At 35.7% G+C, this 27,821-nt stretch overlaps 2 protein-coding genes across 2 annotated transcripts in view; one reads left to right on the forward strand and one right to left on the reverse strand.

Moving 5' to 3' along the window:
* Positions 1–27,149, forward strand: part of nonC (serine/threonine-protein kinase Smg1) — a 38,883-nt gene extending 11,734 nt beyond the window's left edge. Inside the window, exons 22-28 of the mRNA XM_023389867.2 lie at positions 19,227–19,543; positions 20,694–20,922; positions 21,445–22,082; positions 22,154–22,540; positions 22,612–23,495; positions 23,562–24,518; positions 24,601–27,149. Coding sequence (XP_023245635.2) covers positions 19,227–19,543; positions 20,694–20,922; positions 21,445–22,082; positions 22,154–22,540; positions 22,612–23,495; positions 23,562–24,518; positions 24,601–24,785 — 3,597 coding nt within the window. The 3' untranslated portion in view covers positions 24,786–27,149. The remainder of the gene's footprint in view (positions 1–19,226; positions 19,544–20,693; positions 20,923–21,444; positions 22,083–22,153; positions 22,541–22,611; positions 23,496–23,561; positions 24,519–24,600) is intronic.
* On the reverse strand, positions 10,388–16,489 carry LOC149373861 (histamine H2 receptor-like). The gene is made up of 5 exons (XM_089595402.1): positions 16,447–16,489; positions 14,629–14,877; positions 13,919–14,155; positions 12,121–12,292; positions 10,388–10,895 (listed from the first exon to the last, which is right to left on the reverse strand). Exons 2-5 carry the CDS (start codon positions 14,859–14,861, stop codon positions 10,548–10,550), a joined length of 990 nt encoding a protein of 329 aa, XP_089451528.1. The 5' UTR covers positions 14,862–14,877; positions 16,447–16,489; the 3' UTR covers positions 10,388–10,547.
* Positions 27,150–27,821: the final 672 nt, after the last annotated feature.

A 27,821-nucleotide genomic window follows, 5' to 3' on the forward strand; every position in this document is an offset into this window, starting at 1 on the left:
AGAATTTTTTTTAACATAACTTTTACTACGAATACAAAACTTTCATGAGGCGAATAATTAAAAATGTTGTATCCGATGTTTGGTCCCAAACAAATCTTTAATCTAAAGTTTTATCCTGAAACGTACTTTTTCAAAACGTCATATTGCAAGGATTATTGGAAAATCTTACTCCATTTGTTTAAGTTCCGTCGTGTAGTTGGTATTATGATTCCTGCAGATATCACGATTTTTAGATCATATTCATTTGAGAACTGAATTTTTTTTTCATTTAGTAAACAGTCATATTATGTATGGTTACTCTTTTTGCTTTAAGAAAAATGTAAATGCATACGCAAGTCTAAAATTTTATTTGAAGTTGGAACAATAAATAGGGGTAAACGCACCATCTACCGTACACCCGTAAATTCACTTTATTTTGTTACCATGATTGTAAGACAGTTTGATACTAAATATTGACTCAGTAAATTTTAAATTGTTATTTAGGATCTCAAGAGAGCACCCAAATTTTTTTGAGGTGTTAGAGCTTGTTAAAATGATTTTATAATAAAAATATGAAATAGAAGTCATGTTCCTATTTCCGTACCGCCGTTCTCATTACCGGACCCTATCTACCGTACGCGTTCCTATTACCGGACCCCATTCACCGTTTGACGACAGATTTGACTATAACCTCACATTTTTGTTTACAACTGCATATCGATCTCAGTGCCTGCTACATAAATCACGATGAAAATGTCAAAAGCAGAGAAAGATGGAAAATCGAAAATTAAGGAAAAAACGCCAAGTCAATTATGCAATTCAAAAAGATAGCAGACAGAAGAATCAAAAAAGAAAAACAATTACAGAGAGAGAAACAAAGATTAGAAAAAGAAAATAAAAAATTACGAAAGCAAGAAGAGAAGTTAAAAGCCATTGTAAACAGAAAAAAGTCTGTTGAGGAAGATTTAATGGACGAGACAGAAGCTATTGATTTACAGAAGCAGATTGGAGAACTTCAAAAGAAAAAATTAAAACTAAACCAAAAAAGAAACAAAGATCCATCATGAGTAATTTTTGTAATGGAAGTTATTCTTGAATAATTTTTGCCAAGTGATGTTTTATTTAGTATTAATAGATTTAATTGTCGTTAAGCTGAAACTAATCTAAGTTTAATTACTGCTTGTTTATATGAAATAACTTATTTGCATTTATTAAAAAAAAATTTATTCATTAAAAAGATTTCTGTTTCATATCATGAGATATTATTGCTTTTTAATATTTTAATTAGACTGACAAAAATCAGTAAAAAAGCTTGAGACTATAATAGTAATAAACTTACGATGTTATGAATATTCAAGAATAACTTGCATTACAAAAATTACTCATGATGGATCTTTGTTTCTTTTTTGGTTTAGTTTTAATTTTTTCTTTTGAAGTTCTCCAATCTGCTTCTGTAAATCAATAGCTTCTGTCTCGTCCATTAAATCTTCCTCAACAGACTTTTTTCTGTTTACAATGGCTTTTAACTTCTCTTCTTGCTTTCGTAATTTTTTATTTTCTTTTTCTAATCTTTGTTTCTCTCTCTGTAATTGTTTTTCTTTTTTGATTCTTCTGTCTGCTATCTTTTTGAATTGCATAATTGACTTGGCGTTTTTTCCTTAATTTTTGATTTTCCATCTTTCTCCGCTTTTGACATTTTCATCGTGATTTATGTAGCAGGCACTGAGATCGATATGCAGTTGTAAACAAAAATGTGAGGTTATAATAGATTCGTTCACCTTACAATCCAGGGACGGTCGGGGACGGTGTGAGCGAGTCGGAGACGAAAGTGAACAAGTGCTCTTCTCCGATCGTCCCTGATCGTCCCTGACCGTACGCGATGCGCAGTTGTACACGTTAGGTTAGATTAATGCTGTATGTAAACAATAGTTTGTAAATAAAGAAGTGCAAATACAAACAAGTTTGTTTACTTTTTGCATTAACCTAACCTAACGTGTACAACTGCGCATCGCGTACGGTCAGGGACGATCGCGGACGATCGGAGAAGAGCACTTGTTCACTTTCGTCTCCGACTCGCTCACACCGTCCCCGACCGTCCCTGGATTGTAAGGTGAACGAATCTAGTCAAATCTGTCGTCAAACGGTGAATGGGGTCCGGTAATAGGAACGCGTACGGTAGATGCATGGGGTCCGGTAATGAGAACGGCGGTACGGAAATAGGAACATGACTTCTTGTTAGCAGTATGGATGTGTGGGTATGTGATCGGGCAATAAAATGTACAACACTGTCGTTTTTATTATAAAACACGGACACGTTTATTCTCACTATCTTCAGTGTATATTAGTCTTTACAATCAAGGATACAATCGTAAGCTGAACTGAAATAAAGCAAGATCAAATCAAAAGGAAAATACGAAAAGCAGGGAGTGCGTATCGACAGACTGACTGACTGCGCGAGAGTGAGTAAACTATAGGTATTAGACGCTGAAGTGCAGCGTCACGGCGCCTCGTCTTCTTGCTATTGCGCATGCGTTAGAATTAAGTTACGAGCGCCAAATATACATCTAACACTCCCTCCCGTTCGTATCTGAATTTAACAAAACAATATGAAATGAAAAAAAGGAAAGACATATTGGAATATCTACACTGAGTAATCGTATTCAAATGAATAAGCAATCAGCTGAAGATGTGGAACACGTCGGCTTCTTGATCACTCATTGGGGTTGATTGCGAAAAGCTAAAACATACACAGAAAAATACATTAACCGGCATGTCTACTATCATTATCTATCTATTATCAATTTATTAATTTTACTATCTCAAGTTCAAGTTTAATTATCATGCAATTTACACTGATTAACATTCAAAATTTCTTTCATTAGTCTTTCATACAGTTCAAACGGCAGGGGTTTTGTAAAAATGTCTGCTAGTTGTTCCTTGAATGGAATCCATTTAACGATTATTTTTCCTCGGGATACACATTCCTTAACATAGTGAGCATTGATCTCGGTCATGTGTCTGAGTCTTTTGCCACCATCTATATTAGCACTTGCTCCGGCGGCTTTGTTATCACACCAAAGGTCCGCAGGCAACAGAATGTATGACAGCATTAAGCTGATTGAGTGTTCCAATCCTATCAGCTCCTGCCTTGCATCACACATCGCCACGTATTCTGCCGCGCAGGTTGAGATTGCAACGTAACTCTGTTTTCTCGTCTTCCAAGCAACTGTATGGCAATACAATCTTATGAGTATCCACCTGTCGTAATTGAGCCTTTACAGTCTGCCAAACTCGCATCTGAAAAGACTTCCAGCTTATTTTTCCGGCTTCTGTAGGTTAATCCCAGAGTTCTGGTAAGTTGTAGATATCGAAGGACTCGTTTGACCATTTTCTAGTCAACAGTTGGGCAGATTTGGTGTCTGCTTAATACATTCACAGAGTGCGAGATGTCTGGTCTGACTGTGTTAGCCAGATACAGCAGGCTTCCAACTGCTTCTCTGTGAGGTACATTTTCTTCAGTTTTAGTTTTGTTTAGTTCTCCAGTCTCTTCCGATTCTTCTCTGTCTTATTTTCTTTGCCGATTCAGGGCTTGATTTGTCAACATTGATGTTCTTTGTGGTTTTGAGTCGGTAAATCCAAACCTTTCCAGAACTTTGTCGAAGTATGGTGTTTGCGTAAGTGAAATTGAATTGTTTTCTATCTCTTTTTACTGTGATAACTAGGAAAGTGCCAACCTCGCCAGGATCTGATATCTCAAAGTCAGACTGCAGACCAATTTTAATTTCTTTTGATTTACTTACCAATTTCTTGCTATCATGATATCATCTTCATATGGAATCAAGATTAAAAGGCTAACTTTTTCTTTCCATGCGTAAAGGCAAGTTTTACTGGTGTGCATTTGTGATACTAGTTTCAGTGCAGCACCATACGAAAACACTCGTTCCATTTCTTCAAGCTGATCTTGAGTCTATAAAGGGTTTTCTAGATTACATACTTTATTTTTCTTAAGTTAATCTTCGTCAAGCATACCTTCAGGAAATTCTATATTTATTTCTTTCTTGATTGAAACATTCATAAATGCTGTCTTGACACCCAATCAAAAACTTCAATGCTGAATCAATGCTGAATCAACGTTGATTTTAGCGATAAATCAATACTGAACCAACGTTGAATCAACGTTGATTCCATGAATGACAGAACACTGAAATCAGTCGTAATTTACATTGTTGATTCAACAATGATTCAACGTTGAATGAACACTGATTCAACGTTGAATCAGCGTTGAATCAGCGTTGATATAAACGTTAATTTAATAATAGAAAAATTTAATGCGTATTCAATACAGTTTAATATCAAATAACTGAACCCCCCTGTTTTGGTGTTACCATACGGATAGTACCACCATAACTGTCAATATATATGCTCCAAATGTTATTATACTACTTTGTAATTTTTTAAAATTAAATTTTAACGTTTTGATCAACGCTTAATTAACGCTGATTCAACGTTGAATCAGTGTTGAATCTACAATGTAAATTACGACTGATTTCAGTGTTCCGTCATTCATGGAATCAACGTTGAATCAAGGTTGATTCAACGTTGGTTCAGCGTTAATTCAACGCTAAAATCAACGTTGACTCAGCATTGATTCAGCATTGAAGTTTTTAATAGGGCATCCAGCAGACAAGTTTCTAAGTTAAATTTATTAAAAGTTGATATTACCGATCTCACAAGAGCCAACCCAGATACAGAAGCGTAAGTCTCTTGCAAGTCGTACTTATTCCTATCTTTAAACCCACAGATCACACCAACCTCACTTTAAACGTCGTGGTTCCCATCTTCGTCTATCTTCTTCTTTAGGACTCGTCTGGAATCTATGATGTTTGGCTTGCTTTCTTCAACATTCATAGTTGGCCTGTCTACAATTTTCCATACTTGATTTTATGCATCGATTCCAATTTTTCGTAGATTGCTTTGAAGTTTTCTTGAACAAGCTCTTTATTCTTCCTCGATCGTCCTCATTTTATCTTGACTCCTTGTTCTCCCTCCGTTTCTAATAATAATCCAAGTATCTTCTATCTTTAATATACTATCTTTGCTAAACTTGAAGAACCATTCATCTCATTTAATGTCTGTCTTATGATTATTTCAGTTTGCTATTTTATCATTTCTCCAGACATTTCTAAATACAAGTCTTTCATGAAATCTTACACCCAGAACCTCATAAAATTTGCATCCTCTGGTCTTAGAAAAATGTAGCCGGTAGTAGTATAGCCAACCAGTACTACTCGTATACCTTGTGGGCTGTATTTGGTTCCAGTGTTCTTCTGTATCTTAATAAAGGTCACACGACCAAATCTTATTTGATTTATTTCTATCTTTAAATTGGGGGTAAAATTTCCTAAGGGAGCTGTTATTTTGTTGGACAGGTGTGGTGTGTAATTATATGTATATACTGCAGCACCTAAGGTTAGATCCAACATGTTCTCCCTAAACCTTGAGTCATATATGTAGGTTCACACTTTGTCCTGCAATGTGCGATTGATTCGTTCTGAAACGCCATTGTATAGAAGATTGTCTGGACAGACCAGTTGAGACTCAGCTCCCAATCTCTAGAGAATTTCCACTGTTCGACCTCCTGCAAACTCTGTGCCTTGGTCAGTTCTGTAATAGCACATCTTTGCATTAAAGTCCAGTAGATTTCGTGCGCTGGTCGCAAATTTGTCCATACAATTTCTTGCTTTACTTTTCACTTTCACAGGGTATGCCATCGTCAATATTAAGTAGTCGTCTGTGTATACTATCATGAAATTGTATCTTTTAGGATGAGTTGTTTCGATGCCCTCTCTCTTCTAGTGTTCAAAGGCAATCTTTAAATTTTAGCAATATGACACACCTTGCACAATGCAATGAAGTGATCGTGCACAGACTTATTCAAATCTTTATTGTCCAAAAACTTTCTTTGCAATCCTAAAGATATTCCAACAATAAATGCCCGAATCTTGCGTTTCAGAGCATGGCTCTGCTATTTCTTTTAAGTATTTTATACCTTTATATAAAGGGACTTTAAGCCTCTGAAATCTCACCGATCATTAGTTCTTTACTATCATTAATTTTTCTATCTTCAATGGTTTTCTCAAACTCATTTTGTTGAGCGGTATCTAAACAATCTTTTTCAGATCCATTATTTGGGATTATACGTCAGCTCTTACTATAATTGGTACTGACTTCCTGAACCTTCTCAGCCATTGCCGCAGAGACACATTCTATTATTAAGCAATCTATAATTTCTTTACGCTTCTTGTTGTTGCTTGTACTCTGACCATCTTGCACTAGTTCCACTATCCAATGAAGACTCTGTAGGCATCGGAAATTAACGTCTCGTTAGAGCGTGGGTCAAATATATCTATCTTAAGGTTATCTAAATAGATACATATGCATCTATTAACAAGCTGACGAAGCGACGTCAAGTTTCCAGCGAGCATATTGGCGCATATCACTCTATCTAGGACCATTTTGTCTTTGTTATTACGACTCGAAACCCACCTTTCTCCCTCCGCTCTCAAGTTCACGGAGGAATTTTTATTCACGCATATAAACAATTTTCTTTCATATATTTTTGGTTTCCTCCGTGCGCGTAGAGAGCAAAGTTTCGGGTCCAACAACAAACATACTACTCGATGCATTAAATCCAAGCAATTCTATATTACTTTAACCTTCTTTACACTTCACTTAAATATTTATAGGACAAGCCATTCTCGCTTTTAAACAGTCTATTAGAATCTGCAATTTTCACATCTGGTACTTTATTGACAATCTTATGGTAAAAGTTATCTCTTTTCTCATCTTCAAGAAAACTCTGAGTTTTACTAACAAGTTTGAAATCTATCAAAATCCATTCAAAATCCATCTTAATCTATCGAGGAATTCGCAAAATTTAATATCACTTTGCTTTGCGGGATCAAATCTAACAGTGTGAATTTTGTTGTATATTTGATACGCCTTCATCTGTATATCACTTCTTTTCGTATCATTAATTTTTTCACTATTACCGTAGGATAATTAAAAAAAATACTCTGTTTTAATAATCTAAGGATAATCTATCTAGTATTAAATTTAAAGTCTGCTCTCTATCTTCAGTCAACTTTTGAATCCCCTAAATATCTTTCTTGTGGGCTCCTGGCTCCTTTAGTCAATTCTATCTTAAGATCATTATTTCTGCTTGCCATTTTTTTGTGCAAATTATCTATCTGTTTCTTTAAATTATCTTTTCTATCGTTCAGATCTTTAACATGCTATCTATAGCTTATGTATTAATCAAATCTTTTTTTTTTTTTTTTTAATTTTTTTTTTTATTATTTTCCATCACTTATTCAGGCTTATTAATCAAAATCAAATCTATCTTTTTTTTTTTTTTTTCTCAAATATTCAATGTGATATCTTGTTAGAATAAACTTGTATTAATTAAATATATCTTTCTATTTTGCTAAGCTTTAATTTGCTTTCCTGTTAAAATAATCTTGTATCAATCAAGTCTATCTTTCTATTTTCAAATCTTTGCTATTTTTAGTTGAGGTATCATCAAAACTATCTTTCCATTTTTACATCATTAATTTGCTATCTTGATAAGGTATGGATCAAACTTATTTTTCTATCTCTCAAATCTTCATTCTTGTCTTAACATGAGGTATTAATCAAATTTATTTTTCTATCTCTCAAATCTTCATTCTTATCTTTAGATGAGGTATCAATCAAATTTATTTCTCTATCTCTTAAATCTTTATTCTTGTCTTTAGATGAGGTATCAATCGAATTTATTTTTCTATCTCTCAAATCTTTATTCTTATCTTTAGATGACGTATCAATCAAATTTATTTTTCTATCTCTCAAATATTTATTCTTATCTTTACATGAGGTATTAATCAAATTTATTTTTCTATCTCTCAAATCTTTATTCTTATCTTTAGATGACGTATCAATCAAATTTATTTTTCCATCTCTCAAATCTTTAACTTGCTATCTTGTTAAAGGTTCCCTTTGTTTATGTCTATCTTAAATTTTGTTTGCACGTGACTTATTGTATTCAAATCTTCTATCTTTAATCTATCTAAAGAACCTTTAACTGGAATGTGCTGCTTGTGTTAAGGAATAGTGTAAATTATACCTCCAGGTTTTTCCATTAAGTTAAACTGATCTCCTGTATCGTAATCGTCACTTATATCTCTTATAATAACTCAGATCAAGTTATATATATATATATTACTTCCCAGTGAACATTTTAACCCCATTTGTGTCACCGGGAAACATGAGCAAGCACGCACACACGAGCTCAATGCATGCGCACTACTCATAGGACGAGATACATCAGATGACTTAAACATGCAAACGTAACATGTCTATAGTCATACACAATAGCAGCACAATTCCAATGCGATCGAGCACAATCGTATGCCTGTAATTACGATGTGCTGACGCGTATTACACCAAAGTTATAAATTTTAAATTTCTGCATTTTGATTTGAGTCGGCATTTACCTCTAGTCTGAGCGTGAAAATCCACGGAGAGGATCGAGGCCGCACTGTACGGGGACTTGGAAAAGTAAACAAGTCTATCTAAGATGGCTGCTCTGTGCGCGCCATCAGCTACCAAGCCTACTGAAAGGAATACATACGCTCGGTCTGACCGAACGCAAGTCATGGCCGAAACGAAAGTCCCTCTCCCCGCTTTGAGGCGTCCCCCTCAGCGGTAGCTATAGCTGGAGCAGCTAAATGAAAATCCTCGTACCCCAATGCAAGCCTGCCTCACGCGAGGAAAAACACGTGCCGACTCTTGACCCTTGAGAATTACAGAATACTAGCTTTATAAAACGCTTCACAAATCCCATCCACTGTCATACCCATCATATCTATAACATATATTATTACCACTCTCATGCAATTTCGGTTTCGAACCATCGAAAAATAAAACACATTACGTCAACATAATGACCGACAAAGACATCATAAGCATCATTATCAGCTACTTACTTTCTTTCTTCCGTAAATCCCTCACAATCCCTCTCGCCCCGCCAGCTGTCACCTCCCAGATCTGCTCGGTCTCACCAGTGGCTGATGTCAATCTCTACGCCGCCTCGTCGATGGCCTGTAAGAAAAGGGATGCAAGAAAACGCGGAGGGCAAAAAAAATGCGAGCAAACGCAAGATGGGCTCGATCACAGAGAAAAAAATGGCGGCTAGCGGAGGTCTTGAATACACAACCACACTACACTTTTAAGGCCCATAACCTGTTAGCAGTATGGATGTGTGGGTATGTGATCGGGCAATAAAATGTACAACACTGTCGTTTTTATTATAAAACACGGACACGTTTATTCTCACTATCTTCAGTGAATGCTATCTTTAGTCTTTACAATACAATCGTAAGCTGAACTGAAATAAAGCAAGATCAAATCAAAAGGAAAATACGAAAAGCAGGGAGTGTGTATCGACAGACTGACTGACTGCGCGAGAGTGAGTAAACTATAGGTATTAGACGCTGAAGTGCAGCGTCACGGCGTCTCGTCTTCTTGCTATTGCGCATGCGTTAGAATTCAGTTACGAGCGCCAAATATACATCTAACATTTCTATTTCATATTTTTATTATAAAATCATTTTAACAAGCTCTAACACCTCAAAAAAATTTCGGTGCTCTCTTGAGATCCTAAATAACAATTTAAAATTTACCGAGTCAATATTTAGTATCAAACTGTCTTACAATCATGGTAACAAAATAAAGTGAATTTACGGGTGTACGGTAGATGGTGCGTTTACCCCTATTCATAAAAATATTTTTTATTAAAATAAATATAAATAATGTTTATCACAAACTATTTATTCAATATTTGTACGTATGTAATTTGTAATATATACCAACAAACACAGACGCTTAGTGTCTTGTTCTATTCACTGTGTGCAAGAGTTCAGTGCTGCCCCCATTTTTACGGACTTTTTATGTTAAGTTAAATGGGGTAAAATTAGTTGACGCGACCACCACTGGCGAATTTACTGGACGATTCTATAAGGCTATATGTAAAAGTGACAAGTGGCGCCAGCCCTCCCCTCCCCCAACTCGCACACAGCGAATACTCATATCTCACAGAGACTTAATGCAGAGAGGTATTAAAGTATCCTTTAATTATCTAGATACATGTCATTAATTTCTAGTCAGCACAAAAAAAATGTTTACCAAGAGAGGAAGAGGTTATGTCAACCGAAAAGCTTTCACCGTTCCATAATTTTATACTTTTTTTCTTAATAAAATTAAATAAAATTTCGTAAATTTAAAATTAACGAAAGAAGAGCGCTGCAATTTATAGCTTTGAAAAAAAAAAAAAAAGGAAAATAGTCAATCGTTTTAACCAAACATAACCTCTAATTCCTAAATTCTTTTAATACTTCTCAATATTTCTTTATACACTGTACAAAAGTATAAAAATCCAAAAAAATAAGCGTACCAACTGTACATTCTCAAATCCATTATAAATAATAATAATAAAATTATTATGGTCGCTTAAAAATCGTATTTACAGTTCAATGACCCTCGGAGCTCGTCTTAATCTCGATAACACAGACATTCGTCTCTTTGACCGCTCTTCTCTCGGTAAGCCTGGTCTGATTCCTCAGCTGATTCAAATTGGCATTGTAACCGTTTTGATCGGGTAATTTAAATTTCAACAAACTGCGAAAGGCTTCGCGGAAGTTTCGGTTCTTCCACGCGTAGATGAATGGGTTTATGCCGGCGTTGCACATAGCTATCCAATACACCACGTGGTACGCGGTTAAGCTGGGTTTATCCTCCATGTGCAGAACTTGTAAAATCGCCAGTGCGACGTAAGGCATCCAACAAATCGTGAAACACCCGAGGATTGGAAGTACGATCTTAAAGAAAAAAAAACAAAATGAGAGATTGAAAACAAAACTTTGGTACGAAAAAACCAGGTTAGGTTTAGGTTAGGTGGGGCATTCTGCATGTGTGTGTTTGCAGGTCTATATACAAATGAAAATCGTCACTAGTGCACCTTTGGAATGAAGTTTTTTTTCTCAAAATTATGTACGTACCATACCAAGACGTCTTTTTTAACTAAAGGACCACCCACACAATAACAAATTTTTTTTTAACCATTGGTTATGGTATCTTCTACCTCTCCCTTGAAGTAGTCCCGCGGGCTGAAAGGTCGAAAAATTCTCCAAGGCAATGTATAGGACGGCCGGCCGAATGCATCCTAATCCACTATTTATATACAATACCTATTACTCTTGAAGATTTATTTACGCGTTGTTATTTCTCCTTAAATAGTGAAGAGCTGAAGTACATAATTGTCATCCTTGTTATGGCATCTTAATTGTTTTGTTTGTTCCTAATACTATAAAGCCGAATTCTTTGTTTCATAACTCATGTTATTTAAAAGTTTGTCAAACTGTTTATTTTGTAAGTAACACTGGTTGATACTTACTGATCAAACTACTTACAGATTTTTTAAAGGTTAAGTTTAAGTGATTCTAGAACTACAATTTAGCTTACACTTTTAGGAGTTACGGGTATCGGCGCCGGTCAGGTTTTAGGTATATTATTAAGAAGTTCCCTTTTACAGAACTATTAAGCTTAAAAATTGCCATTATAACGGTTTAAAAGGTTTTTTGAGGTTAGGTACATTGAAGATTCAATCTTGTCGATGTAACAAATAACAACAAATCTTTCAAGAGTGTAGTGGATTAGAATGCGTTTTGTCTGACGTCCCATACATTGACCTATACTACTGATTGACAACCCTTATTTCTAATCCCTGGATGGTTTCACTCGACCCTTAACCCTCGGAACTATTTCAAGGGAGCTTATAAGCTACCATAACCAATAGTTTTTTTGTTTTTTTTTTAATTTGACCGGTACACTAAATCCCATGTATCGCGTGTGTGGTTCTTTCATTTTTAAGTTACGCTCGTGAATATTCTTAGAAAAATAGATAAATTCTCCAAAAAAATCCTCGAAAATTGTTTGAAAAATCATTTATGGTAATTATCACAACTTAAAGGTGGTGAGAGTATTGACATGGGTAGGGCCTATAATAACATTATAGCATACGTTAGAATATCTGTTATTTTTTACCTGGTTGCTCTTGTAGAGGTGGGAATCCGGGCCGTCCTGGCCCATCTCTTGCGACCTCGCTTTCGTTCTTCGCACGTGTGCCCTTGCTTTTTTCCAGATTCTCCAGTAAAGTATCAAAATGCTGAACCAGGCGGTCAGAAACATTGGCGTCATGATAGCCACAATGTAGTACCTAGAAAAGAAAAAAAAAAAGTTAACCCTATATGTATGAATCTTATATTGATTGACAGTAAAATTGGAAAATTACAAATATCGATAGAAATCGCACGTTACAAACTCAAGGATTTGAAATAATGAACGATTCGAATTACATTATGTATTAATGATTTTTTGTTTTGTATGGAGGACAGAAGAAGTAAAAAAATTATAATAACCGACGTGGAGTTCCAACTACCATAGTTTAACGGTAAAATTTACTATAGTTTATTTTTTCCTTGTGGTTTGTAAACAATCTTTCCTGACCATGTTTAAGCCATGATTTTTTTTATTTTCTTTGAAAAAATGTTTGCAAACATTTTTTTGTACACGACCCTTATCTTTTGAATACAAAATTAAGAAAGTTTCGAAAAAAAATCTACTGTTGAAACTTTCGATGCTACACAGTTCGCAAAGCTATTGACTATTTTTAATAACAAAAAAAAGTTCAAACTTTATCTAAGAAAATTTTTTGAGTTATATCTTTTTCAGTAATTGTTTCATAATAGAAAAACTCACACATGCTTATCTTAAATCAACAAAAAAACACAACTAATACCCAATCTTTTTTTTTTTTTAATTTTCCGGGTAGCAACATAAGTCATAGATTATTTAAAACACCTAATCTTATTCAACCGAAAATGACGTTATAACTTGTGAAACTGACAATGTTTGGATGAAAAAAAAAGAAAAGAAAAAACAAATAAAATAGTTAGCAAAATAAATAGTGGTGTGTCAAAATTTTTTTATATGGATATTTAAATCAGTTTGGATTCATCGGTTATAAATAAAAATGTATGAATATTTTGCGAGATAATTATATAACATATACTTTTGTACGAATTTCTTCTAGTAAATCATTTTTTTTATATTTGAACAGAAAGATCCAAGACAAAAAAATATTTAAGAACCATACATTTACCTAAAAGTACTTATTTTTAGGTAAATTTGAACTTTGTTATTAAATGCTGAATAGCGCAACGAGTTTCTTTTCTTAAAAATTTGTAAACGGCATTATTTTTAAACTTGAATAAGAGCATTCAATTAAAAAGTGTGAAAACTTTTTCTACTTTTTATCAATTTTGATTTGTAAATTTTTAACAGTTATGACAATAACCTCTAAGATAATAAATACACATCGTAACATAAAAAATAGCGTATGAGTTGGATAAAAATAATTTTATAAAATTAATTGAATTTTGTATCTTATTAAGTATAAAAATGACTTTATCATCCGCCTTGACGGTTCAGTCGATTTAGCTGTTTACAAATGATTAATAAAAAACGATGCTTTAAGACATTCTTGTATAATGATTCTATTGATAACTTTGAAATTTTACGAAAGAACCACAAATACGCTATGAAACCCTAAAAAACCAAAAAACATTAAAAATTCATTGCTATATTGACAAGAAATCCATTGAAAAAAAGATTAATTTTTTTTTTGTAAAATGAATAATCAACAAAATTTTTTCCCAACTCATAAAGCACAATCCTATATGCTGACAAAACACCTTTGTTAATTAATTCTAACGAATAAATACCTAATAAAAAAAAAAAAAAAAAAAAAAACGTTTCGATGGCACCTTAGTTGTAAAACTACCTAGGAATTATCAGGTTCAGCGAGCACTGCTTCACTGGGTTGAAGATGTTCCAAAAATATGGCACTGCCGATATGAGCCAACACACGCTCCAAATGACGGCTATGAAAATAAACACGACATTTTTGGTCATATACTGCGGGTAATAAAGCGGATATATGATCGCGATGAACCGGTCCACGGCTATCGCCACGACGTTGTAGCAGCTCGCGAAGCTGGAACCGAATTGAGTGAAGTACCTGAAAAAACACATACGCGAAAGAGATTGTAGATGTACTTAAAAAATGGTGCCATATATCGGTGGAAACTAGGGCTTCACGAGTGATCTTGATATTGTCTTGTATTGTTTCGAATTTCAAGACAATACCAAGAGTAATTTCCTCAAGAATTAATTTTGGTTTTTCAATAATATTCTTGAGCTTACTTATTGTACAATAATATTTCTTAATAATTTTAATTCCACTACAATATAAGTATTTCCACAAATATCAATTTTAGTCGCCTTCCTGTTGCTTTATAACGAATATCTATGGCTTCAATGATTAAAAAATAGAATGACAAGATCAAAACAACACAAGACTTCATGTGCCAAAACCAAGACAATAATTAATGTTTTTAAGATTATTTAAGAACAACACAACAATTGTCCAAATGTTGTCTTGTCTCGACTCATGCGAAGCCCTAGTGAAAACGAATAATTGTTTCTGCTCACTTGGTCAAACACGTGTACTTGTTGTAATGGAGATGCGGAAAGATGTGAAAGCACGTGTGGTACAGCACCGTGAAACCGGTGAGCAGGTCGGCAATGGCGAGACTGAGGATCAGGTGGTTCGACGTGACGCTGAATATTTTGCGGCTCAGTCTTACCGCCAGGATGGTTATGAAGTTCCCGAATATTATTACCACCAGTAGAAGTAGGTCGGCAATCACCCACAGCCGTTCCATCCTAGACAGGTCACTACTGGGTATACGCACAATGGAGAATATTAAACAACAGTATCGGATTGTTGGAGTGTCGTATACTACTCCTACGTCTAAATTTAAAGTTTAAGTGCTTCACACGATTGCGTAGTCGTCGAGATATGCCGGCACATTTGGGTGTTTGACAATTTTTTAATGCTTTCTGTAAATAGGTATTTTTAACGAAAGACAATTACCACTGGGCCGAGTAAAAATATTACTAATTAGTCGACTGTAAGTAAATGACGCCAGAATATAAAGATACTGGCGTTGCTACGCTCAATACTATATGTACAATAACGCACGATTACTGGGCCATTAGTCAAAATATTATCATACTTTGGCCATTACGTCGCATTTGCTTAGAATCTAGGCCATAATTTTTTTTTTTTTTTTTTTTTTTTATTAAATGCAGTGTGTTTAAGACACAACCGCGTAGCTCTATCGATAATCGAAAACTCAAGAATTTAAAATATATATATGTATATATATTTTTGTTGACAAAAGCATTCAGAGATCATGAAAAAATGTAAGTGAGATTTTTTACAAGTAGCTCATATAATTCAGTATGTGCACACATAAGAAAAGAGTTACTTAAGTTTTAACTGCAAATACTATGGTAATGTTGAGGTATAGTTTCCATGTAACAATAACTATTACATACATTACTCACTATGAAATTCTTCTGAAAACTATAATGCAACTATAAAATTTACTGCAATACTTTAGAGTACCTTTAGGTAATAATTTTCTAACAAAAAAAAATTTAACGTAACAGTGGAGAAGATTGTTTATTAATATTGAGTTATTAATTACTACGAGTTTTTTTTGATAATTTTTTCTAAAGTGCTTTTTATAATGTTATGAAATATTACATAAAAAGTTCAAGTTTCATCCTAATTATAAATATTGCTACAAAATTGAGGTAAAAATTATTGTAACTGTCAGGCGTCCCAATATGACCGCAGTTCTTACGATAAAAATTATCATAAAAGTAAATAATTACACAATAATTTTATGTTATTTTGATGGCACATGTAAGTACACTTTCAACGATTCGGAATCATGATTAATAAAAATGGTACCTAGTTATTAATAAAAAAAATTATTATGGGAACTGTTTTCTTATTTATTAAGTTAAAACGCGGTTCTTAGGTTGTAAGTATTGATGAAATTATCGAGAAAGAAAAAAAATATTGATAGAAAGACAAGGGCTATTGTGACAACTTTTTTTACGGATATTATAAAAACTTTTAGTTCTCGACATTAAAAAATTTAAGTTTACAGCATTCAAAATTCAAGTTTTTTAAATAAAATCATATTATGAATTTTTAAAAATACGAATTTTGAAGTACAAGACCTCATGAAAAGCTACTTAAAGTTTTAGATTATAATATTAGCCACAAAAAAATATTTGACAGTTTTTTGTTGTTCTTCCGTCATTGAGTTACCCTCGCCCCATATGTATTTAGCCCATACAAGTCTTAGATATAATTCATTTACGTTCTTATAAATATTTTTGCAACACTACACAAGATTTTTCTGAAACTTATTAATTAATACAACATACCTCTTTTTTTATAACCCTCTCGTAAATGAACAAAAAGTAATTGAAATTTTGTTGTTACTTTTCTGCACTATGTTAAATACAGGATCAATGTAAAAATCTATAACAATTTTTCTCCCCAACTATATAGGTCTGTACATCACAAAAGTTTTACTATACAACAAATGTTTTTTTTCCCCCAAAATTTATATTAAAAAAAAACATTGCAATTGAATAATCACACGCGCGACTCGTTACTTTTTACACTTTCATGTTGGGCCCTCCGGTTACGATGAGTTTAGTAGACTACCTTTGGACTCAGTGAGAGCCAAAATAAAATTTGTAAACTCATCAGTTGCAAACAACTTTACTACTGTAGTAGTTGTAGTAAAAGAGAAAACAAGTGATAACGCGCACAAAATTCTGATTAGACGCGACTTGTAGTTAGAAAGAGAGAGAAAGTATCATATGTTTTTTTAATGAAGTTTTGGACAAAAAATGAATTTATTTTAAAAATGGAGATTTTCATAGCTAACAGAGGTTCGTCAAGGTTTTTCTTTAATATTGTTCAAAGTGAATACTTGGAATGCATTTATTAACCAAACAGCAAAAATATACTTTTTTTAAAGGTTTTTTTTAAATTATTGTTTTAAACATGGAGTTATTGCTACACAATAAATTTAAAAATGAATTTTCATATCTTTACAAGTAATTATTCTTGTACGAGACTTGCGAATAGGTCTGTATATTATTGTGCACACATAAAAATTAACCAATGATTAAAAATAAAAAAATTACTAGGCAATTCTATTATTATTATCATTTTTTTTTTTTCACAACTATATAAATGTACAAATACACAAATATAATATGTAATTATTTTGTATTAATGAATCTTTAAAACAATGGAACTAGAATCACTGAAAATTTAAGTAATGCTTTTAAAATATTCGACTTTATGCGTTTAATCCGAAAATGTTTTCTGTTTAATTTCTCGAAGACCATAAAGTTTGACTTATAAAAATTTTGATATCTATTTATAGTGATTTAATGAGTTTCTCATACTTTTTAAACAAATTTCTACGAGAAGGAATATTATAATCCTCTCAAGTTGAAAATTTATAATTTTATCGCTATTTTACCTACTTTGCGCGTCAATAAAAAAATATACAAGAGTTTTTCTGTTTTAATAATGAAATAATTAATAATAATTGAAAAACAGGATAGTATAAATAATCTGAAATATTTCACTTTCGTTGTTATCATACAATATATTTACCAAAATTTTTTTTATTCGTTGAATAATTAATTCAAATATACCATTCGGTTTATTTGGTGGGTTTTTTAACAAAAATAGTATTTAATTATATAAATAATTTAAATGAAATTTTATACCACAAAAATGATCTAATGTGATACTATTTTATTAAATTTTTTTCTCAAGCGAACGTATTCGATAAAAAAACACATTCGATGGCTGTCAAAATAGAATACGATTATTAATTTAGTGCATGGTTTAATCGTTTGATTTTAGATTGTCAAAAATATACGTAACATAAATTTTTATTGAAAACTTATTTTTCATTATTCATTTGTTTAAGTGAATAACATAATAAAAGCGATGAAACGATATAATTTTTTTTTTTTTCTTAGATTAATACAAAATTTGTAAATACAGTACATATACAACATTTCGATTAATACAACACACTATCGTACGTAAAAAGAAAAAAAAAATATAAAACTAAAACTTGACAACTTCCGGCTTACAACAAAACATACAAGACTCTCATCAATTACTTTAAAAAAGGACATGTGCGTTTAAAGAAAATCAAGCTTAGAAAGTGTCGAGTTAGATGCATCACCCCCTACATGTCGATGACCGTCAAATCAGAAGTCTACTATAAAGTTCATTAAACTTTAAAGCCGATTATAGTCCAAAGTACAGCTGTAATGACTTTTTTGAAAGTGGTGGATTAATCACAGCTACTCCTTGTCGAAACCGAGGGAATTAAAAGTTTATTGAACTTCTATGCCCCTGAGTATCTATAATCTTAGTTTTAGAATTTTGAGGTGTGACACATTGTATTTTTTGTACTAAAATTTCTTTCCGAAGTAAGATTAAAATCTGGAGAAAAATGCGGCTTGTTGATGTTTCGATGTACCACAAATAAAATGCCCCTTGAATTTCTTCAGGCGAATAACAAACATTTTTTAAAAGTCATCAAGCAAAAAACACTATATAAAACATTCCTAACGGAAACTGCACATTGTTAATTTGGACCTAAACAATTTTTTTTATAATACTTGGTTCAGAAAAATAATTTTTTTAAATTAAATTAATGTCAATAAAATCTTTTTTTTTTAACATTACACTTCTACCGTTCATTGATAATCATTTATTTCGTAATATAATATTTTAATAAGTAATTATTGACACACTAACATTTTTGTTTGTTTTTTTTTTTTTTTTTTTTTCATTATCTTTCTACAAAAAACTACTAGATAATGTTGCATTAATTATTACTTTAACAAGTTGAATTGATGAACATTTTTGAAACAATTCGTATACACAATAATTTTAAATTCTTGCAAATAAATAAGTAATAACAGTGACTTGATGGTTTTCATCCAAAAGAAACAGTTTTTTAGAAAAAATAAATAAATAAATAAAAAATTAAAATATATCAAGAGGTACTTTGTCATCTTCTCAAAAATCGCATAATATATATAAAAATATATACTTGAAAAAAACCGTGCCCAGCAAAAACAAAAAAAATATCAATACCGTGACATTGTTCCAGGGTATATTCCGCCTGGCGTGCGAGCACACGTTGCGCGTGATGCGCCGAGGCCGCGAGACCCTGCTGACCCTCCTGGAGGCGTTTGTGTACGACCCCCTCGTGGATTGGCGCGCCGGTGCCGAGAACAACAGCTTGGTGGCGAGTTACGGTGCTTGTCAGGCGCGCGCTAGGTGCACCGGCTCCGGGCGCAAACAGCTCGAGCTCGAGCTCACCACCGCGATGTTTGCCGTGAGGATAGCCGAGATGAGGGCCGAGTGGCTCGCCAACAAGGAAGAGCTTGCCAAGAGCTTCCCCGCCCTCTGTCATCGGCTCAGCAGGTATACGCCACTTTGGCGAAATTTTTTTGGTTTATTCCATCTTTACGAAAAATAATTTGATTTTCGTTTTTAATAAAAAAGGTATAAATAATTTGTGCATTCCGATAATTTTCTCGTAGACTTGCCAATAATATTAACGAACAATCAAGTTTTTGAAATATCTTATTGCTTCGTGTGAAAAATGTAATGACTTAGGTTTTTGAAAAAATGTGGTTTTTCATTAAAAAAGGTATAAATAATTTGTGCACTCCGATAATTTTCTCATAGACTTTCCTATAATATTAACGAACGATCAAGTTTTTTTAACGTAATATTTTTTCGTATGAAAAATGAAATGACTGGTTTTTGAAAAAATGTGGTTTTTCATTAAAAAAGGTATAAATAATTTGTGCACTCCGATAATTTTCTCATAGACTTGCCTATAATATTAACGAACGATCAAGTTTTTTTAACGTGATATTGTTTCTTATGAAAAATAAAAAAACTTTGGTTTTTGAAAAAATGTGGTTTTTGATTAAAAAAGGTATAAATAATTTGTGCACTCCGATAATTTTCTCATAGACTTGCCTATAATATTAACGAACGATCAAGTTTTTTTAAAGTCATATTTTTTTTACGAAAAATAAAAAGACTTTGGTTTGTGAAAAAAACTCGGTTTAAAAAAAAAATTGTATGAAGGATACAAATGATTTTTTGCATTCTCAAGGTCTTCTTTTTAGGTTTTTGCTTTTGTATATGTCCTATCTTAAATGAATCGTGAATCAATGTTTTTGTCCTTGAAGAGTTAAAATTTTAGTGACGAAAAACTGTTTTTTTTTTTCTTTTTTTTTCTTACATTTCACGCAGTTAAAGCCCAATTACATTATTCTGAGTATTCTCCTTTATTTATTTCTCCAAAAAAGATCTTTTGATCAACCAATTCACATTTTGTGAAATAAGTTTTTATCATTATTATTATTTTTTTTTATTCATGATGTTTGGATTTTTATTGATGGAAAAACAGCTGTACCGTTTGTAACTCTTCAAAAATAGGAACAAAGACTGAAAAAAAATTAAAACCAGCACAAAAACCCAAAAAAACATGATCGGAAGCAAGTTGTTAGTCCAGAAAAATTAAAAAAAAAAAAAAAAAAAAATTCACCCACATCAGGTGGATCGAAGCGTGCGAGGCTTCCCGTCAGTGTCAGGACGCCCTGCAAGATCGTCACAGGCAACTGGCCCTTGTAAAAGAAGCCCAAGCGATGGGTCGCAATCACGCGCTCTACAGCGTGGCCAAGCGCTACAACGCCTTCAAGCGCGCCAAGGACGTCCTGGAGAAGGCCAAACTCGGACTGAAGGAACGCGTCGACGACTGCCAGAAGCAAATCACCACGCACAACGTGAGCTGAAGTTTTATTCATTTTTTTTCCCTCCAAATTATTGGTTTTTTACACTTGTCGTTGTTGATAACCCTCTCGTTTATCTAAATGTGGAAATCACAGCACTTTCTAAAATCAAACCCACTATTTCAATGTTGTAAGTACTGACCTACATGAGATAATGAAAGTATTTCCAAGAAAGTAATGCCAAAGGGTCAAACATAATGTAGACACAATCAGTAATAATATTACGTGTGTAAAATACACTGCATAAAAGAGCCATGAAACACGCGAATGGCCTCTATGTGTATGGCTGTATGGTATTATTGAATTTTCTCTTTGTCTTGAAAAAAAAAGTGAAATATTTTCGCTATTCTCCTTCAGCTGCACACTTGTAACTCGGAAAATAGTATCATTTTGCCATTTAAAATTTTATAGAGTACTTACCTTGGATAACGAGAAAAAAAAAAAAAAAAAAAAAAAGAAGGTTTGCACTAAATTGATCCCCTCCTGAAATGCTCATCGAACCACCTTTGCTCGCAGATTGCCCTGAGCGCAGTTCGAGGTCCCCAATTGGGTCTCTGGTTGTCCGAACTGAACAGCCAAACCATCCAAGAGGACCACCTCGTGTTCGACCTCGTGAAGGAGTTCCTACAAAACGCCGGCCAGAGCCAGATGATCGTCCAATGCGAGCAATCGGAGAACGAGCTGACCCAATTGGCCGTCCAGCAATCCATGCTGATGCGCAACTGCCTCGACCTGCTCAGCCAATACTCGGCCATCTGCAACCTGTATCCGCTCAGTCACCTGAGCCAGCACCGCACGGTCGCTCACCACAATTGGGCCAATAAGCTCCTGCACACCGGCACCGTCGACACCTGTCACGAAGTTTTGGCCCAACTCGAGACCCACTTCTCCCCCGTCGCCGCGACCAATCCCAAGGTCCAGCGCACCGTCGCGTTCTCCTACCAGGTACACGCCATCCTGAACGAGGCGAACGACAAGTTCAGCAAGGCTTACGAGACCATGATCAACCAGGGCCTCCCGGAAGCACTCACCAGGATCGAGAAGGCTTACACCGAGTCCAAGGTCCAGATATCATCGTTCCTGAGAAGGGAAAAGGGCGCGGACAGGGCACTCGAGTGCGTCGTTATCTCTTTGCTGTGTTCGCTCAACAAAAAGTGGGTGCTTCCCCTCCTCCTCCCCAAATTGTGATTAAGTGTTTTGATCGTCTTGAAAATGTCATCGACAGGTACCTCATGATGGAGGGAGCAGCCAAGTGCGCGGGCGACTGTCTGGTCGATCTGACGTCTCGCGAAGGCGACTGGTTCCTGGACGAGATGCGTTTGATGTCGTCGCTGATAATCGAGCTCGTCTCGCTCGTTCCCGAGAACCACAAGGCCAATAACGAGCCGAACATCGACTTTGTCACCAAGTGCCTCAAGAGCGCCGACAGCATTCACAAGGGCCTGCAGGAGTTGAATTACAATTTCCACACGATCATACTGCCCGAAGCGACCAAGACTATCATCACCGAAGAACCGACCGTCACGCAGATGGTCAACGAGTTGGACGATATTATAGCCTCGACTGGACTGTCATTGATGGAAATCATGGAACAGCTAGAGATGCACCTAAGGTAATTTGTACATTTTATTTTTTTGTTTGACCCGTTGATTTCTGACGCGAAATTTCAATACGCCCGACCAGATTCACGATCATGGAGATGGAGAGCCCGCACGCGATTATGCAGTCGGTCGTGGCTACTCTGAGAATCCGTTTCGAGGCTCTATTGTCGCGGCCATCGGATCTCCAAGAAATCAACCAGGAGGAGACCCTGACCCCCGGTCAGATGCTACTGATGGGCTTCAACGGTCTGTTCGAAAAGCTGCAGATGGAAGGCAACGCCCTCATCGGGACCCTCAGTTCGCTCGAGATACCCGCGAGCTGGAAAAAAATCGACCAGATTCGGGACGCCAAAGAACTGGCGGCTCCCATATTCAACGAAGCGGCGCGACAAGTGCTGGACGACATATTCTTGGTCAAGCGCCTGCACACGATCCAAAAGTTCTTCTCGATGTGCCGAGACATAGCGTTCGCCTATCGCGGCGAAACCGCGAGCATCTTCGAGGGCGGCTTACTCGGAGTCTACAACGACGAGCAGCTGAACAAACCGATCCGCGTGTTCACGGCCGACTACGTGTCCCGCCAGTTGATTGGCGTCACCTCGCAGTGTCTCGGTATAGCCCTGTGCTATTTGCTCCAGCGCATGGGCCTGAACGTGACGACGGAGATCGAGCAGCGGGACATCGGTGCCGAGAGCAAAGTGTCCCTCGAGGAGTTGTGTCGGAAGCTCGTCGAGATGGGCCTGAAGCGCGGCCTCTTCATCGGCTCGGTGCTGGCCCAGGCCAACGCTCACAGCAACACCTTGGAGAGCAGCTGGAGGCGCAAGCAGAGCGCCAAGGCAACCCAGCAGGCGGTCGATCTCGCCCGAGCTACCGTCCAGCGACTCCAACTGCAGCTCACTGCCCATTACTGGCTCCACGAGGATTACCTGCTCATCGGCATGAACATGAACCCCATCAATCCGCTCAGTAAGCTCGTGTAATAATTTTGCGTTTGCGCAAAACTAATGGTTAAGCGTGTGATTGTCTTTACAGATCGTCCTTCGTTTATGCTGGAGCTCCGGAAAACAGCGACCGGCCTGTCAAACTTGCAGGCGCGCGTCAACGAGGCACGCGAACAGCAGCAGAGCCTCGTGACGAGCGCCGTGCAGCGCTTGAAGTGGGCAGCCGGTGCGAATCCCGCCTTGACCGAAGTCATGGCTGCCTTTGACAACGCGGTGATCACCAGTTGCGAGAAACTCGCGCGCATGGCCAATCTGTCGGCCATCGTCGTCAATACCTCGAACACGATATTGCATTACGAGGCGTTGCGCACGAGGACCCAGGAGGGACTCGCCAACGACGCCAACTTCGTGAAACTGATCAAGCGGTGGGAGGAAAGTTGCCTGCTGACGATAAACCTGACGATATCGGTGTCGCCGGTTGAGGAGAGCCTGGTCGAGTTGTTGCACATTGGCATGGACAACAGCATCGACGCAAACTGGCTGAGGCAGACCGAGAAGATAATTTCGGACGCGATAGTTGAAGCGCAGAAGAAGAGCCAGGAACGACAGGAGGACTTGGTCACGAGCCAGCAAGCCCTCAGGGAACAGGTCGTCGTGTTGCAGTCCATCATCGCTGAGCACCATAGGCTCATGAACGACGTTAGAATGTTGCTGAGGAGCATGGCCAAGCAGGAGAACATCGTTGGACTGCAAGAGTTCCTGATGAGTTACAGATCGTGCACCGAGAGCCTCTCAGCCACGATCAAGGAATTGGAATCCGATAATCTGGATCCCATCAAGGCTGCCGTGCTTAATATGGAACTCGAGGTATTGGCCATCAAAACACCCGCGCTCTACGACGAGCTGCTGTCGTTCGCCAACGAGACCACCAACGAGCAAAACGTGCCCGAGTTTTCGTTCAACAGGAACAAGCTCATGAGGCAGGACAGCGTTTGCTTGAGCCCGAGGAAAACCATCACACTGGCGAGAGATCCAACGACTGGCAAAGGTGATTTGTCGTTTGAGGGCACTATATACTCTTGTTGCCGTTGGTTTTATACATGTTAATTGCATTTTTTTTTCTTCTTTAGCTGTGCAAGAGCGCAACGCTTACGCATTGAACGTGTGGCGACGGGTGCGGATGAAACTAGAGGGTCGCGATCCGAATTCCAGCCGCAAGTACACGACCTCTGAGCAGGTAGAGTACGTGATACGGGAGGCTCAGAGCACCGAGAACCTGGCCCTACTCTACGAAGGCTGGACGCCCTGGGTCTGAAGAGCCCCGATCTTGCTGAAAGGGCGCACCTCACGGTCGCCTCTGGGATTCACACTCTTGCGAACAACTCTCTTGATTAAGAACAACGAAACGTAAACAACAAGCTTACAAAACAAAAATTTAAACAAAAAAAACAAAACAAAAACATACAAAACAAAACAAAACAAACAACAGCAGCTTGGCTCTCACGTGATTAATCGACATCTCGTCGCGTTACACGCGCGCCTATTGCGTATAAGTGGGTAAGTCAGTGTGCCAGGTCTCTCGTTCCTTATAGCTGCGTCTATATGGTAAAAAGGAGGAGAGCCACTGTTACCATACTACTATACTACTCTCTGTTACTGCTGCAATGATAACGGAGTTGCAAAGTGCTCGAGAGCCAAACTATAGACCCCGCGCGCGATAGTTCACACGCACGCGTGCGGATATAGTTCATTAAGTATGTAACATCTAACGACAGTGACCCCGTCAGTTTCTCATTTTCATTCAATTCTTTATCTTTCTTTCCTCCGTATAGCTCTCTCGGTCTCGAAGGGGACGAGGGTAGCGCGAGAATTGCCGGGGGCCACTGCAGGTGGCTAAGAGCTAGAATATAACGTAAGAATGTCGGGAGGAGCTCACGTGCTTCTTTCTTTTCTTTCTTTCCTTCTTTCTTCTGTCCGTAGTTAAAATGTGTGTGTATGTAAGTAAACGGGCTGGTTTGCGAGAAAACCACGAGGTTCGGACATGTGCTGGTTCAAGATATAGTTGTAGGAACTAACGATCGAGCTGGCCACAAAATCGTAGGGACTCTTTGTTTTTTTTTTTTTTCAATTCGATTAGTTACTCCAGGACACATCTAGTTGAGATTTCTTTCCTTTTTTTCATTGTTGATTTGATTTTTTATTCGCTGATCGAAATCATTTTTGAAAATTTTGAACGCACGTATCTAACTTATTGATGACAAGTAAACATACCTATTTAATTGAACTAACCAACCAAAGAATGTCCCAAACTCTTGTTGCTCTTTTTAAATTTTACTCTGAAAAATAATAGTGAATACACGTTACGCGGACTAAATTCCAAATCTCTAAGTACTAGGATTAGTTTTTCGAATTCTGGACTCTACCTGTACATATTAACGATAGGAGGGCCTCTACGATTTTGTGTCTACTCTAAGTTATGCTCGAGGATGGCTATAGATAGTGAAAGGTAGAGGGTAACATCGTGACGGTGACTTGGGCTCGTTTAAAGTATAAGTCGGATTCGTAGGTGGGAAAGTTGAAAGAGTCGCGCGGCGGACAGTAACTGCGCGGTAAATTTGACTCGCGAAAGTCGGGTGTTTCAAGCTCATTGGTTTTAAATTGGCCTGCGGATAAATATATTGTTAACGGACTTGCATAATATTTGGCGAAGAGATCCGCAGAAAAATTTCAAAATTTTATGCTATTCTTTTTTTTTTTTTTTTATGGAGCTCGTTGCTCATAGCTGACGAGGACGACGACGACAACAATCGATTTGTCGGTGAAAACGTAGTTTGCATGACGCGTTCGTTAAAACTGCTGTCTTTTGGATGACTAAATCATGAATATTTTTGTGTTAAAAACGAATCACTGATAAATAGTATGATTGGATTCATATATTTTTTATTTTAAGCACAAAGAAAACACGCATATGTGAATGTTAAAATCAATTATCAAAAATAATTTTTTGTCCATTTCAATTTAATGATCAAGCGATGACTCTTAAAATTTTCATTTTTTTATTTTAACTCATAAGAATTTGTGCTTGGTTTTTTTGACTGATACTTTTCTTTAAATAAAAAGTGCTCGTTTTTCTTTCAAGTATCAAGACGCAGATGAAGCGAACGCGCAGTTTTAATTTCAACTGTTTTTTTTTTTTTTTTTTTTTTTCGATCACTTTAAAATGAAAGTAATACTGAGCATACATGATGCTCCAAACGATCGGTTCGTATTACGTTATTTTATTTTATTTTTTTTACTTAAATTAGATTTTAAAACGATAGCCTGCAAATAATCACCGTAATTTGATGGAGGAATGTATTAATCAACTTATTTTATCGATATTTCAATTAAATTTTTCAAATTTCGTCCACCAAAATTCTTATGATACTACAATAACTAGTTGAATTGTATTATTTAGACACGACATAATGATAAATAAAATTTTAATGATCCTTTCGTCGAACAAAATAGTAAAATTATGTTATAAAACAATAAAGTTACTTCAACTTTTAATATAAAATAAAAATAAAATTATTCAAAGTTTCAAATCTTGTATCGAACGCGCTATCGACGGATAAATAATTGGCGTTCCGCTAATATTCGCTTTCGTTGGAAAAATCCATTTTTTTTTTTTTTTTTTCTAAATCACAGAGGTACGAAATCCACATTAAATTTAAGTGAAATAAATTCAATCATTATTTAATTTTTTTGGATTTATCAAACACCCGCAATTGATAATACGCCATTGAATCATCAAACCATTAGTCGCAATTTCACAGAAATTATTAATAGCTATGCATTGATTCTTTATCTATTTATTTTTATTTTATTTTTTTTCCTTTTTTCTTTTACACTTAGGTGCACATTATTAATGTCGAAATCTGGATTGCATATGTAAACGTTCAAATAAATGTCGCTAGAAAAATAGTAAATGTAATTTTTTTCCATCTTCTTCAGTTCCAAATCCTGCATAAAATCCCACCCGTTAATACTTAACTAAAATTAAATTAAAAGAAAAAAGATTAAAATATCTACTAATTAAAAAATTAAATCATCAAGTTATCTATTTAGTATTGAAACAAATGAATTTGCACATCAAAATATTTATTTAAACACTTTTTTAATGTTACTTTCGTTATAATATAATGGTGATATTTGCGTTGATTTAGATGTTGCTACAGTAAATAATTTTAATGGCTCACACTTTAAATCGTCATAAGTAAAAAACAGGGACTTGGAAAAACCTATTTTGTTTTATCTTATTTCTTAAAATTTTACCTGAAATGATACGTAATATGATTGGTGAAAAATA

This window comes from Copidosoma floridanum, unplaced genomic scaffold (genome assembly GCF_036245765.1).
Source record: "Copidosoma floridanum isolate Cflo_tuat_1 unplaced genomic scaffold, Cflo_Japanese_pri ptg000025l, whole genome shotgun sequence".
NCBI classification, from domain to species: domain Eukaryota; kingdom Metazoa; phylum Arthropoda; class Insecta; order Hymenoptera; family Encyrtidae; genus Copidosoma; species Copidosoma floridanum.